Source organism: Barbatula barbatula, assembly GCF_947034865.1.
Source record: "Barbatula barbatula genome assembly, chromosome: 21".
In the NCBI taxonomy this organism is placed as follows: Eukaryota; Metazoa; Chordata; class Actinopteri; order Cypriniformes; family Nemacheilidae; genus Barbatula; species Barbatula barbatula.
In genome coordinates this window covers 3501418-3517282 of record NC_136784.1, presented here as the reverse complement: position 1 = coordinate 3517282, position 15865 = coordinate 3501418, and the positions used below count along the sequence as shown (strand labels likewise).

Sequence of the window (15865 nt, the reverse complement as noted above, 5' to 3'; positions counted from 1 at the left end):
ACTCCTCCTCGCTGGATGTGACAGTAGCTCCTCCTCGCTGGATCTGTAGCTCCTCCTCGCTGGATGTGACAGTAACTCCTCCTCGCTGGATGTGACAGTAGCTCCTCCTCGCTGGATCTGTAGCTCCTCCTCGCTGGACGTCTAACGTCCGCCCATATGCTCTGCAGCGAGCACCACTTGGCTGCTTCACGCGCTAAAGCCCGACCATGTGATCAAAACGTATTCCTGTATATATATAACAACTGATGCGCATAATAGACGCTCTTATGTAATGTACATATTCGCTGGTTATCTTATTCTGATAACATGTTTGGAATCACTGATATTGATTTAATATTGGTGGCAGCTGTGTTCATACAGTAATGAAAAATGGGAATAGATGAATTACTGTGGAGCTGAACATTTGCGGAAATATTTATTGCTTGTACATATAGTGAATCTATATCTATTTTAACGTATTGTAATATTTCTTTGTAAAAATAGTCTGTCTCGCCTATATATATATAGGGCAGCAAATGGGTTTCATTTGATACTGAATACTTTGTATGCTGTTTGTTATGGTTTATATAATGGCTTGTTTGGATATCATAAACGGAAAACGGTTTCTTATATTAGCCTGTCTTTAGGTGTTTAAGTATTACACTTCATTGATAAGTTAGCCACCATTAACAATAAACAAACAATTTGAAGAAACCCAAAAACAAACATTGTCTCATATTCAATCATTATCATTTATTTCTAGCTAGTATTTTAGTTTTGTTACCAAAAATGTAGAGCTATGCTAAAAAAATAAAATCGCAATTTCCTCAGGTCAAGTAAAAAAAAGCCTAATTTTATGAAAGCCTTTATAAAGTGAATTCGACATATATAAAGTAACATTCTCTCGCATCTACTGTGATTCATCCTAAAAAGTTTAATGTATTAGCCCTTAAGATACAGTGATAGAGAAAAGTGCAAGGTCCTACAATTTCATCTACAAGAACAAAAAGGTTTACATTTAATAACAGATGTTTAAAGGGTAAGTTCTCGCACTTAATTCAGTAACATATAAATTAATTCTATACAACACATGGAATGTTAATACAATACAAATACAGTTGCCAAAGGAAAAGGCAGGTTTTGCAAGGTTCAATGAATTATTCACAACTAGTGTTTATGTATATACACAAGTTCATAAGTAGCACTGAGAAATATCGACGGTAATATAAATAATATATATAGTATAAATAATTTGATTACAGCTTCATTACGCTTTATGAAATCAGCTGTCAACTACTGGATCAGTCAAAGGTTGGTTACATGATCTTTTTTTTATGCATGCTGAAACTTGACAGATTTTATAGAAACACATCATTTCACAAATATCCCCAACACCATTTATTACATAGCCAATGCAACACATTTCAGGTAAAAGACATAAAGCATATATACAGAAAGACAAAATGCTGCTCATACTGTATATGTGCTTAACAAAGAGATGTTAAAATATCTGTTGCTTCTTCAACAAGGGTGTTTCTCATTCCATGTCATAATCCATCAGATTCATTCAAGACTTTGTCTCGATCACTTTAATGAAGGGCAAAGACTTGTTTCTCGGGCTTGTAGGTATCAGAGGTTTGCTATAATGCAAATCGAGAAATACCTTTTATATTTTTATACATGCACATATATATTGTTTGCATTAAATATTATCTATGGCAAACTGGTCAAATTACTCAGACAAAAATGTAAGGTAATATTTCTCATATTTCACTGAATGATATCTACAGTTGACATGTACCTAAATACAACATGTATGGTTTTATTATAGCCATACCTGTAGACAACTTTGGATCCTGTGTCTGAGTTATAAGGTGTAGGCACTTGATTTCCAAGATAAAACTCCATCCGATCATGCATCTCTCTTTTCTGCAGAAGAAATATGTTACAATAACAGAATGACAAACAAAGAAAAAATGAAGAAAGAAAAGAATCTCTGAAATAGTACAGCCACTAACCTCAGAGTCAAGAAATGAAACTTTTTCTTTAAGGTCATTGATCATTCTGTCTCTTTGTTCGATGATGGTTCGGGAGTTTTGCACCTGTTATTACAGACGTAAGAGATTTAGCAGAATGTCACTTACGCCAATACGCAACAATATACCATTACACAGATTTTTTAAAATATGTATTTTACATCTCTTGTGACTTAATTCATGATCTAGAAAAGGTCTTTAGTACATTTTACCTACCGCATTACCACTTAATCAAAACATTAAATATACAAAGCTGTTGCAGAGTTTTCTATAAGGCATGTAATGCATATCTTGCACACACGGTTTTAATGTGTACTGATGTTGTGGTCACGTGTAACGTGAGAGCTAAAGTGTGCCGGATGATCGACAAGGAAATGACTGCATCTTTTATTTATAACCGAGTTTGAGTTTCACTTCCACACACTCCACATAACAACCTTGCTTTGTTTTTATTGAGCAGAACTAAGGACATGCCCGATCAATTTTCCTCCTAAACGTCCCCTTTTATTCTTTATTAGCATGTCTCTTAAGTCAACATTCATCCTACATGCCTATGAAACAGCTTGCATGCTCTATTCTTATTGTGAATGATTTTAGCTACTGATGTTTCACAGAAAACAACTTGCCTTTGAAATATTTTATGAAAAAGCAGTTAAACAAAATTCACATCTGAAAGTGAATCCGTGTCCTTAAGCTGTCACCTAAAAATTGAGATTTTCTATATCTATGTCTGTGACTGACCGTTTCAAAAGTAATCTGTGAATGTGTATGTTATGTCACCTGTTCAATCGTGATTTTAATTTTCTTCTGTATATTTTTGAGCATGTCATTCAAGTTGTGGTTTTTATTCTTCACCGTTGCCAGCTCCTCTTCCAGCTCCACACACCTGTAGATCACAAAACATGTTGCCATGATAAAACACGCATGCACATACAACACACAGTGCTGGGCTATTACACGTACATTCTTTTTTTTTTTAAAGTAAAGAAGTTAAATCTTACAAATATGAAAATGTCCTTTCTTATTTATGTTTTATAGTATTGTCCTGAATGAGTTGCATAACAAATATTCAGATGAATTCTACGACCAAACAATCATTTAATTCACGCACATTACAGTCTTTACATGCAGGTGTGTCCAGACCAGTGGAAGTTTCCCAGTCCAGAAAAGTAATAAAAATTAAAATAAATATTCTGTTTTGTGTAGTGAAGTTCTTGGACCAGCATAAACCAGCATTGATTCATAATTCACAGTCATAATAACATTCTTACAAAAACCTTCAAACATTTATAGGCTACTTGAGGGGGCAATGCACTAAACAACAAGCAAGGAATTTGAACAGGATAATATGTGTAACTTTAGTAATTTATTATTTTGTCGTGTGAAATATTTGTCAATATCCATTGTCAAACAGCTTAATCATGGCCCTACTACATATTAAGATTAGTAAATCTTTATGATCTCTTAGTTTCAAGAAAAGTTTTGGTATTGTTTATGATCTTGCAGTATATACAGTATATATGTTAGGACTCTGTCCTTCCTGTCTCGAGCTTTCTAGCTTCCTGGGCAGAGTCATGACATTGCCACGTCTTTCGGGTTTCTGTTGTGTTATGTGTGGAGACATGTGGCTTTATGTTGTTACTTAATGCCACGTGTCTTCCTGTTATGTCTCTCAGCCCCACCCTCCTATCTCCTGTAATTTCATTAGGGTTTCATTCCCATCGTCTGTTTTGTAATTCACCTCGTTAGGGTTTCATTCCCATCAGCTGTCACCACTCTCCCCATGTAATCACTCCTCGTTAGTGTCTCCCTTTATATGGTCTCAGTTTCAATCTGTTCAGGGTTGGTGCATTGTCTTTATCTATTGTCTCTTGTCTCTATGCCCAATGCTGATGTCCGTCATTGGATTACATGTTGTTCCAGTTTGTATACTTATTAGTTCATTTTTCCTAATACCCTTGTTTTCTCCTCCTCGTGGGAGGTGTTTGTTTGCCTTGTTTTTTGGTTCATGTTTTTCCCATTGTGGATGTTTCATTTAATAAAAGTTTGTTTACGTTAACCCTTCGTCTTCCTGCATCTGGGTTCTGTCCTAAGCCATTTCGTGACAATATATAGAACATAAAAGAACATCAATGAATGAGCAATGATAAACGTTGAGTCCGCTCATAGTGTATGAGTCATATTCAGTCTAATTCAATTTATTATTATTGTGTTAGAGGCGTTGCTTTAAGATATGAGTTACCACAGAAACACGCAAGCAGAGTTCCAAATAGGCAAACCGGTTGGTTACCAAATTGCAGATCGAAAACATTTAACGTATCCAAGGGAGCATTGTCAAGCATATGACATGAACCTACAACATTTGTGCATATAAAACTGCAACAAACCTGCCATCACACTCTAAAAACGTTGGTTTAGAGATATTGGGTCGTTTTGTTGGGTTTTCTAAACAACAAATATAACAATAACAATGAAATAATAAATAACATGTTGGCAAAAATGACCCAACCAATTAGTTATTTCATTATCCAACAGTTGGCTTAAACTTGTAACCCAATGTGTTGGGTAAAATACTGTGTATATACACGATATATATACACAGAGAGTATATATCGCTTTATTGCTCCCTGAACTCTCTGTAAGTCGCTTTGGCTAAAAGCGTCTGCTAAATGACTAAATGTAAATGTAATATATCCCAAAAATGTGTCTGTACTATAGTAGCCCAGTATTGGGTTATTTGTCGGGTCAATTTTAACCCAACTGTTTTTAGTGAGCAGTATTAAATCTCTCACCTCTTCTCAGAATGTGCTTTTTTCATTCCCTGCTGTTTTTCAGCGGCCAGTTGTTCCCGTAGCTTGACATTTTCCAGCTCCAAAGAACTCATACGCTTCTGCATCTCTTCCATGTTTCGACTCTGTTCGTCTTCTCTCGTTTCAGCCCTCTGCACACGATGGTTGTGCTCTTCCAAACAACGCTGCTGAATTCCACGGTTCTCTTCCTGATGAAGGTTTTAAAGAGGGATTAGTAACAGAAATTAAAGTAAACTACATTTCTATTGAGCATTACTGATCTGACCTGCAGTCTCTCTTTCTCTTCCTGGTGTCTTCGTTCCATCTCCTGCATCCGAGTGTACAGATGTTTGATGACATCTCTCAGCGCCACGCAGTTGTCTTCATCTTCTTTGCCCTGTGAATGTGCACGAATGGTCAATATGGGATTATGTTATCATTTTATGTTATCATGTGTAATGGGTTTCTCAGCCTTGCGAACACATTTATGGATGCGCATTAGTCCAAAATGACTTCAAATCCTCCCACATGACTGCAATCATGTGTGTAATCTATTCATCTGATTTACAGTTATTATTCTCAATCATGAGATGAAGAACAGAAGAGAGGGAGGGGTGAAGATGATACGGATCCGGAGATATGACGGCGTGTTTACAGATCAGCCATAAATTTGGCAAATGCTGCTCCCAAAGGATTTGATGGGTGACTTTTTGCAAGTCAAGAGCAAGATGTTAATTTGCAAATGCTCCCGAATTCCAGCACATAGGATTGTAAACATAAAAACAAAGCTGCTGTTGCTTTGGCCATTTTTTGCGTGAACATCTCTGTCAATGCATTTAGATGTATAGGCTTCTACTGGATGTAATAAAATGTACACACCTTTATCCTCCATCTTTAAAACACCACTCTTTGGACATATCCTGAATGCCTTCTTTTGCAATGGGAGCGTCTCACTTATTTGTTTGTTTGTTTACTAGTGTGTGACCAGCCAATGCATTCTTGCTAAATAGGTGTGTGTGTCTAATGGTGAAAGTGATTAACCGTGTGACAGATTATTCACCTGACATTTAGAGATGAATCCGTTCACAGAGCCATTGGTGCCGTGAGGTATACTGATGACCGTGTTGACCTCTTGGCCGTTGGATGGGAACTAGGCCGCAAAAATAATGTGTTTTACAAATGACGTATGACAACTGTGTATGTATACTTGCAATGCCTCGCCAAAAAAATCATATATATCACATATAATATATAATTCTATTTAATACATAGAAAAAATATATTCTATATATTTAACTTATATTGGGATAAACATATTTAGACACAAAATAAATTTAGCATAAAGAATATTCTTTTTTTCTATAGGAAATTATTTTCTTTCATTTGGGCTTGAAATAAGCTTGAGTAAAAATGTACAGTTTACCTTATTGTTGTTATTATTGTTCTGTCTGGCTGCCATTTGCTCTCTCAGCGTCTTTAGGCTGTACCTCACCTGCGGTCAAACACATAAATGTTACAAACAAGCATTGTTCTTTGCTTAATAAGTGGGCAGTGAAAACACTGACCTCCAGCACCTGTGGCTCTTCATCCGTCGACGACATCTGTCTCAATCACCTATAACACAGGCAGACAGTTTCACGACCCTAGATGCATGTAAGGTTACATTGCACACAACACCTTTACACACGCCGTCTGCTGTTTAATATTACATCACATTAAATGTACCTTAATCCTGTCCACTGATTCTCTGATCTGTTCGTCTGGTTTGGCTTTGTCACTTCGCTGTGGGATTAAATTTACAAGGTCAAGCAACACAAACACAGCTGTATAATTTGCCCTGTAGTAGTTTATCAAATTTGTACAGCAGAACAATTTGTCGAATGTCTTGCTTGAGTTTAATTTCAAGATATCTTATAAGCATTCTTAATACAAGTAAAACATGCAAATTAAACCTGTTGTCCCCTTAGTAAACAAGAATATTATACTTTAAAATATATTTATAAATATATACATAAATAAAATAATATATCATAAATATATATATATATGTATATATTTATAAACCTTTATTAGGTTCTGATTTTGCTGTCAATTTAATTCATAATTATAATTTCATATTATAGATTTATGATTAAATCTATTGTAAGATACATTTTACTTTAAGTAAGTCTACTGGGTCTGGGTAAAGCACTAAAGTCAATACGTAAAAGTAAAAATAAATCATTAAGACTATGCTGTAAAAAAGTGTTAATATAAAAAAACGTAATGTTGAAATCTGCTGAAGTGTCCATAGTTCAAGAAACACACATGAGAGAAAATGTGCATATACCTGGATGATCTTTCAGAAGAGAATCAGCTTCTGGATGCAGATCTCTGTGGAATCTCTCTGTGAAAGTGGAACAAGTAAAACACAGATATGAGATGGGCGTGAAGGGCAGATTATGAAAGAAAATGAGACTAGGAGGGAAATCATTTTCCAAAAGACTTAAGAACAAACAAGAAGAAAACAAACAAGTTGACTTATTCATTTATCTCTATAGCAGACAGAACTGTGAAATGTCCATGTTACAAAACACAATGGAAACATGTGTAAACCCTTATGACGGACAAATTTGTCTTGAAGACGAATAGACGATAATGAGACACTGAATGCAGAAGAGACGTAGAGACTAAAATAACAGGAAGAATGGGACAAATCGTATTTTTAGTCTGTAATTCAGTAGTTAATGCAGCGGCTTAAGGGATTTGTAATTCACATCATTCCAATTTGCTTTCACTTTACCTTAACACAAATAAAAATGGCCCATTTAATGTTTTACATGGGAAAAGTATTTAGTGTTTGAATCTTAAACATAAAATAGAAAATGCTTTTACAAATTCACAAATTCACTCAAAATTAAATGTTTTATTTTGTGCTTGCTTTTTTCAACGCATCAACGAGTTCCTACATGAAACCTGTTCTGCATATCTCGGAAGTGACTATATTCTAGTCAAGACCTCAACATGTCCGTGCAGGAGAAACGGAAAGCAAAGGGTCGGATCCTGTGGGAATTGATGATCACAGACAGATGGAAAGATATCGGTTAAAATCACTGGAACTCACTGCTGATTTCACGTATAAAAGCTTGCTTTACCAGATACCAGTCAAGGGTGTGAGGAATAAAGAACGTTTGTGTAACCAGATGGCAAGCCCTATGTGCCAGACAGATGTGAGCGAGATAGTGTAGACGGCCACGCATGGCTATGCCAGGTTAGATATAAATGTTTTTAAAAGATATAACTGCGTGCTTATGTAAGTGGGTCACCGCTGTCTGGTTTTACTGTGAAATACCAGAGACATAATAAACACGAAGCACGAGCGTATAATCATATGCTACCGGACTGTAAATACTGCTGACCAGGTTTACCAGAAAGACCAGAAAGACATGCAAACTACATGCACAAATGTTTTAAAAAAAGCATAGGTTTCTTCAAGATGCTGGTATGTTGTAAATGGGCTTTTTGTGAAACTGAATAACCAACACTACTGCTTATTTTTTTCTGAATTTGCAGACATTTGGGTTAAAACGTAGTAAGAACGAACTGATAAAAACGTGAGATTTGCAAAGTTGCATGCAATTTGATTCGGATTAGATAAAAATATGGAATTTGTCATAATTTCATCAGAGAAACAAGGCTACCAATAGACAAAAATTATTTTTTAAGCATTAATTTATTGTTTTTTTTAATGAGCCTTAAGCCTAGTTACAAACTAACTGCAATGTTAGAGGTGTCTTGATAAAACACAACTATTTATGCAATTGTTTTGTCTCAAGATGAACACGTTTTTTTTGTTAAAGACTACTGACATTATAATTTAACTTAGGCCTACTCCTGGTTTAAATGAATGGGTTTGTGTAAGTACATGCAGAACTTGGTAAAGTTTATGTTTTGCTTTAACTCTCTGTATCTGTGTGCGTGCCAACTCCAGTTGCTTAAATGTTTCGTTCCTACATGCAGAGCGGAGCGACATGCGTGACATCAAAGAAAGTACAACGACCCGAGGGGTGAACCTGCACACCTAACACACATACACTTGAGTACAGTGAAAAGAACACATCAACCATGTCAGACACATTTGAAGATTGACATGCGTGTAACAAATCATGTAATTACAGATACGAGCATCCGTGCAAATACGTAAACTACCAGTTGACAGTTTGGACACCTGTTCATTTTTCATTACGATTATTTTCCCCTTTCAGAATAACTGTTAAAAATATAAAATAACGCAAATAAAAGTTTGGAAACCATTTAGCGACCAAAGTCAAGAAACAGATCTTATATTTCATATTTCAATGGCGAATTTAAAGAAGGTTGTGCACGTTCTTCACTGCCTACTTTATCAGGCGCCCCCTCCAATGTTTATATGTTATTATGTTACAAAACAAATAACTTTAAGCATTTAAACTACGTCTTGAGGTATTCATGATCATAAGAGACATTAATTCAAAGTAATCTCCAAAATAAGTGCACAGATCCTCATACACAGAAAAGACATCTGAAAATATAATTAAAATGCATTCCATAGCTAAACGTTGACACACCCTATACAGCTTGTGTACAAGACTTCATGTTCTCTCGCTCAGCTCACACACCCATATCCCATTATGTCGTCTATCTCTCATACACCATTTCACATCTGTCGTCATCGCTGAATCTGAATCACTGTTGCAGCTTTTCAAGTGCTTAATTATTTGCAGTCGAATGGTTTGTCTGCAGTCTAATGGCTGGTCTGATGGGCCACCGTGCAGTTCTCTCAAACACAGTTTCCCTTAAGGCAAGACGTCATTACTCACAAATACACATTCAGTTCGGCCCCGTCATATAGACTGCTGAAATATAGGTTTAGAAGTAAATCTTCTTAAAACCATTTAAACGTTGAATTTTTTTAATCATGAAGAAAACAGCAAATAAATATGAACACACACTGCATATTTATTAAAATTATTATATTCCGGTAAGATATTATTTAGGACAAAATCAACATGAATACTTGGAAAATTTCCTTCCTAAAAATTGGCACTGGCACTAAAGTAGTGGCACCAAATTGCAAAAGTAAAAAATGATCGTAACTTTGACTAACAGTGATCCCAGATCAATCCTCTTGTCTGGAAAACCCTAGACATGGGTAGATGCCATATTTGACTGCTTGAGACACGCCAACGACTCAAAGCATTCGCAAATTTAAGAAGGGTCAACAATGCAGTTGCTGTCGTCACTCGCAATTCAAATCATGGACCACCTTTGACCTTTCCCAATAACGCGGATGATTTACGTATGGGAGCGAGACATCTATGTATAGATGCATCTATGTGACAAACAGCCTCAAATATACTGAACAATGTTGAAAATGTACTTAAAATGACATTAAAAAAGGCTAGGAGGAAGTATTTTGACTTTTTAAAAAATTCCTCCTTCCTCGTCTCATCTGCACATTCCGATGTTTTTACTTATTTGCATACAGAAGCTGTTTCAGGCATGTGACAAGGAGCTTAGCTCATACCTTATTTTCATTCAGAGTCAGGACAACATGACACGAATGTCAATAAATGCCACTGTTCTGAAGTTATGAAGCACAGCACATCAACAGAACCTTTAAAACAGCATCCAGGTTTAATTCCACAGCATGCCTGTACATTAGCCTGCGTCCATTAAATCAGACCCTACGCATTCTTCCTCTCGAGATAGAAACATGGAGAAGAAACCTCTGAAGCTATGCTTGATCCACAGAAAAACGGGTTTTCAAACCCCCCACCCATTTGGCACACGTAAGCCCACCTGAGATTAAAATGACTGCATTAGTATTCAAGCTTATCTAACACTATAAAAACATGCAAAGTCCTGATCTATAAAACCCAAAATCATTCTTTTGTGTTTTTAAACAGTTAACATTTGCATTTATTATATCTCCATATATTGACAACATGCTTTGTTTCAAGTGTCCATCTTTTGGAATTTGCTAGAATCATATCATTTAGAAAAAAAACAAATAAATCAACTTAAGCTCTCAGGCCGCATAATAGCTGTCAATCACTTTGCACGCACGCACGCACTGAAGTTTCCGCAGGCTACTGGCTGCACATCAACACATGTTAAGTTCAGGTTTACCAAAACTACTGGCTGCACATCAATGGTGTTTTGATAATCAACAACAATTAACTGCAATACATTTAATCTCATTAAGTCGTTTTCGTTTTTTACGTCATCTCACATTGATAAGCTCTTCTCATGCAATGTTGTTAAAACATAATTTGCAGAACTATGCTGAAATAATGTTGCACAACCTATTTGCTGGTAATGCGAGATCTGCTTATTGACTTGGACCCAATAACAATTAAAGCGGATCATTAAATACTCGATTGCGATTTTTACATTCTGCCTGCAGACGTCTGTCAATGCATGTACCTGTCACACTCACCCGAGGCTTTGTGTTGCGAAATCCCTATTGGTTTGTGTATTTAGTTTTTCAATATCAAAGGCAGAACTAATGAATATATTGAAATAGTAGGAAAATGTACAATGGTTGTCAAAAGTGCCCCAGAAGCACGTTTTTTTACGATGCTAGTCAACGGTGGCGAAGGACTGTTTGGTTACAAGCATTCTTTCAAATATCTTTATCTGTGTTCATCAGAACAAAGACATTTATACAAACTTGGAACAATTCAAGAGTAAGTAAATGATTATTCTTTTTTGGGTGAACCGTCCCTTTAACTGCCAGAGTTCGCATGCACATCTTTTTTGTATTGTTAACGGCCTTGCATTATCAAGATGGATTAAATCTGTCATGGGTGAGATAACCAATGACTTCATCTTTTTAGAAAAGGAAAGAAATGACCTCATCTTGGCCCCCGACAACACTGTGCATCGTTTTGGCCAAGACATGATCTAACATTACTGAATGAGTCAGCACAAACCCAGACAATTCAATTCGGAACGGAACACGTTTCAATTGTGAATAATGCAGCTGTCAAGTTTTGTTTTCCTTTTGAATTGTAGAAATGATGCATATACATGCTCTGAACTACCACCTGTAAATTATCCTATACGATATTTCCTTCAGATACACGACGCGTATATGTGAAATACGTTTTATGTTATTGTCCAACCCAGATATGATTCCATAGAGGCTTTTGGATCTTTACAATCTTTAATTTCATCAGGCGAGATGATATTACATAAACCAAACCTTGAGAATGATGCAATGACCTCAGATGCACTATTATAATAATCATTTTCCGGCCACGTGTGGTTAAATCCAGACTACGAGGCGGTTTCACCCTACAGGTCTTAAAACTAGTCCTAGACTAAAATAAATGTTAGACCAATCCAAACTGAAAACAACTTGCACTGACAAATCGTATTAAATACATCAGTGCCAATGTTGTCTTAAAATGCACACAATAAATGTTTTTAATAAGGCTTGCTTGTAAGAGCTATCTTAACATCCCAATCGAACTATGGACTAGTCCTGGTTTCTAGTCTAGGACTAGTCCCGGTCCGGGATTTGGTTTACACCAAAAAACATTATTTGCAAGCGTAAGATCAGATAGAAATAGCTACAAACACGTCTAACGGCCTTTTGAAATCGATATCACAACCAAACCAATGTCATGGGGTTGGTCATATCAGTTTTAGAGCTTAATGGTTGGTGCAATTAAAAATGACCAAACCACGATTTCTTCCATGTCAAAAAGCCTAAAAAATACACTTGAAAAAACTGAAGAAGAACTTAATTTTATTAAAAAAGTATGATTTTCTCATTAGATGACAGCTAACATTTAACAGTAAGGGTGGAACTGAACCACAAACCACTGTCAGGAACATTATACACTTATTTCAGAAAGCCGTTCTTTAACCAGCAGTCAAGATAAAAAAGCGAGTGATCTCTAAATCAAATTACTCTCTACAGCATCTACAGCATCTACAGCATCTACAGCATCTACAGTATGTACAGTATGTACAGTATCAAACACCAGAATCACAAAGTAACAAATCGTTTTCAAACCATCAATCATATTCTTAATAATCTTTATGAATGTAGTTTAAATGGCATTAAGAAAACGCATTAAAACGAAGGAATAAAAGGCACCCAACCTTACCTCAATGAAAGCACATGCACACTGGCTGCGTGCGTTTGTTGTGACTCAGGGTAAGAGAAGGCTGTGTCCATATATGGCAGGGGCGGGGACTTCCGCCAGTCCAGCCCTAATCAGCTGACGCGCACAGCACCGACTAGAGGCGGAGCTCCGTAATGACAACAAAACAAATATTTGCTTGTTATTTGTTAAACTCTTTGCATTTCAGCTTTTCTTAATGAATAATTTATCTGTAATGTTTATTATTTAATTCTGTTCTTTAATTCTGTTCTTTAACTCTTGCAATGACATTAGCCTTTAAATCGTAGACCAGCTATTTCAAGTAGGCTATACTCTTTTCAATATTCTCTCTTTTTTGAATCATTTGAATAAAGGATCATTTTGAATGTGGTGGATATTATATAATTATTCGAGAAACAGAATTAGGTCGAATGAAAACATTCAAACATTATGCGATCGAAGAACAATTTCAGGCTGTTGGGGTCCATGAAGAACCCTTAAATTATTATTAAAAAGTAAGCAAAACATGGTTCTATTGAAAACATTTGACTAAATGGGGAACCAAAATGACATTACCTTTGCTCTATCATTGCCGCAGGTGCATAAATATTAAAACAATGTTGTTGATTTACCAGGGTGGGAGGTACTAGCACAACATTTAAGTGGTTGGATTGCATATGAGGTCATGTGTTTAGTTGCTTGTAAGAGGAGAAAAACTAAACAATTTGTTTATTGCCTGTACATGTCACTCAAATAAAACAGCTTGACAGATTATTCCAAGATCAGTATCACAGGAGATCATTTGCATCCTGTAATATGGCTTTAAAACAACGGTGTCAGTTGCGTAACATTATTGAGTTGATTGGGGAGTTTACAGTATGGGACAGCTAGAATCCAATGTAAGAGCCAGATCATATTTTAAAGCTACATCCCATGCATTATTGAACATGTGTGCATTTCATGTGCATTACTATATAAATATAAACTTTAGTAACTATGCAGATTAAAAGATATTTCATGTAATCCTATGATCAGTTGTATTGTATACAAAATACAACGCCGGGGCGAGGTCACCGTGACCTGATTTGTCTTCTTTCTAGTAATATCATCTGATTTTGTCTCAGAACGCAGTTGTTCTTAAATTTACGTTTAACAACAATCACACGTATTGTAATAAAAATATGCAGAAATATGCACCATTCTCATTTTATGTATTAAGTATTCATATCTACAATATTTTTGGCAATTCTAGATCACATCTTGTGCTTGTTTTTCTAGATAAGGAGAGAATGGAATGCCATAGAAACTCACCTCAACTTCACAGGAGTCATTCAGATAACATCACCCACTTGTGTTTGTTTAAGTTTGCTGGGTGGTGCTGAGTGGTAAAAATGTGAGAAGTGAAGATAAATCAACTTTGGCAACCTTGGCATTGGCATCTGACATTGATGCATTGACCTTCTGCCAATATGCTTTATCTAGACAAACATGCTTCAAAGAACAGTATCTAAAACACTGTGCAGAATGAAACATGGATACAAACACAGTATACTTTAATTCAGTGAGCCATGTTTGGTTATAACACCAAAAGTCATATTTAATATTTGCAGTCAATTAGATTTGAGTTCTTTATACAATTTTGTGTATAAATGTTTTCCATTTGTCAGACAACTACATTGTCCATAGCCCAAGAATCAGGATTTAGCTAATGTGTCAGGTGGCCAGGATTTGTTGTTTAGGGTGTTTTTCCGTGTAGTCTGTTTAGACCAAACTATGTATTTCAGCAATGTTGGCAAAGAAAGTAAAAGAAGAATGATTTCTGTAGAACTGGGCTGGGCCTGTCCTCGCTTTGCTCAAATGGTCTATTAAAGAATCTTTGTTGACAGAATAGCTCAACTAAGCCTGAATTATGGTTTTTCGTTTTGTATCGAAACTATGCAAATGATACAATACAACTGCACACAAAATATTACAATTTCCATCATGTCATTCCAACTTTGCATTGCACAAAGTACGCATCTGAACTTGTATAGGTATCATGAATTATACATTTCTGAAGTGTTTATTATTTCAAGTGGATTAGATGCATGCAAAAGAGAACCGTGACCTGCGTTTCACATGATGAATGTTAAGACTTTAATTTTTAACAAATTCACAATGTTTTAATTTTGATCGTACCCACCGCAACCTGTAATTCTTGACGTGTAGCATACTACACAACACCAATACTATTTGCTCAGTGAATTGTACTGGTCTATCAGGAAGTGTTTATCTACAGAATTATAAATAATGCTGTCTTTGTGACACCATAAATAAGTGTTTATTTGTCTTGCTCCCAATGAAAGGCAACAGCCCTGGTAAAACGCTTTTGTTTCTATGTACTTTTAAAAGGTCAGAGCTGATAATTCGTGACTTTGCATATCATAATGTACAGTATGTATAAACTTGCTGGGAAAGAGAGCAAAAACATTAGTCAAACACATGAAAAAAAAGCTGAGCTAACACAGAACTTTATGGCATGACTTGCAATGCAAATGTCTGTCATTTGGATGATCTCTGCAGGCTGTTCTTAAACCTTTTCAAAGTTAAAAACAGAGCTGTTAAAAACCCGTTTGGTTATGTAGGACAGAAAGTCTATAAACACAGTTCACAGACATTTTAAAGGAAACAAAATTTCATGAAACTTCATGTTTTTAATGTCAATGATGTCAAAACTAAGTGACATTTCAATAAAAATTCCAGTAAGACTGAAGCTATGTCTTTTTAAAAAAAATGGTTTTGTAAATAATGCTTAAAAGCTGTTGAATGTCCTACTGACAGGAACTATAACAATTTGACTTCTAGTAAAAACACAAATATATGTGCAGAAAAGATGGAGAACAGGTCTAAAATCTAAATAAGAAAAGCTGACATCATCAGTTTT

The 15865-nt window shown here is 35.7% G+C and overlaps 1 protein-coding gene across 1 annotated transcript; it reads right to left on the bottom strand.

The window, feature by feature from the left end:
• Window positions 1–408: 408 nt before the first annotated feature.
• On the bottom strand, window positions 409–14344 carry tuft1b (tuftelin 1b). The gene is made up of 13 exons (XM_079485434.1): window positions 14254–14344; window positions 12946–13090; window positions 7134–7190; window positions 6530–6586; window positions 6370–6418; window positions 6228–6296; window positions 5865–5954; window positions 5091–5201; window positions 4808–5013; window positions 2796–2901; window positions 1998–2081; window positions 1817–1908; window positions 409–1619 (listed from the first exon to the last, which is right to left on the bottom strand). The coding sequence occupies exons 5-13, from the start codon at window positions 6403–6405 to the stop codon at window positions 1547–1549; spliced, it is 867 nt and encodes a 288-aa protein (XP_079341560.1). The 5' UTR covers window positions 6406–6418; window positions 6530–6586; window positions 7134–7190; window positions 12946–13090; window positions 14254–14344; the 3' UTR covers window positions 409–1546.
• Between the last annotated feature and the right edge of the window lie 1521 nt (window positions 14345–15865).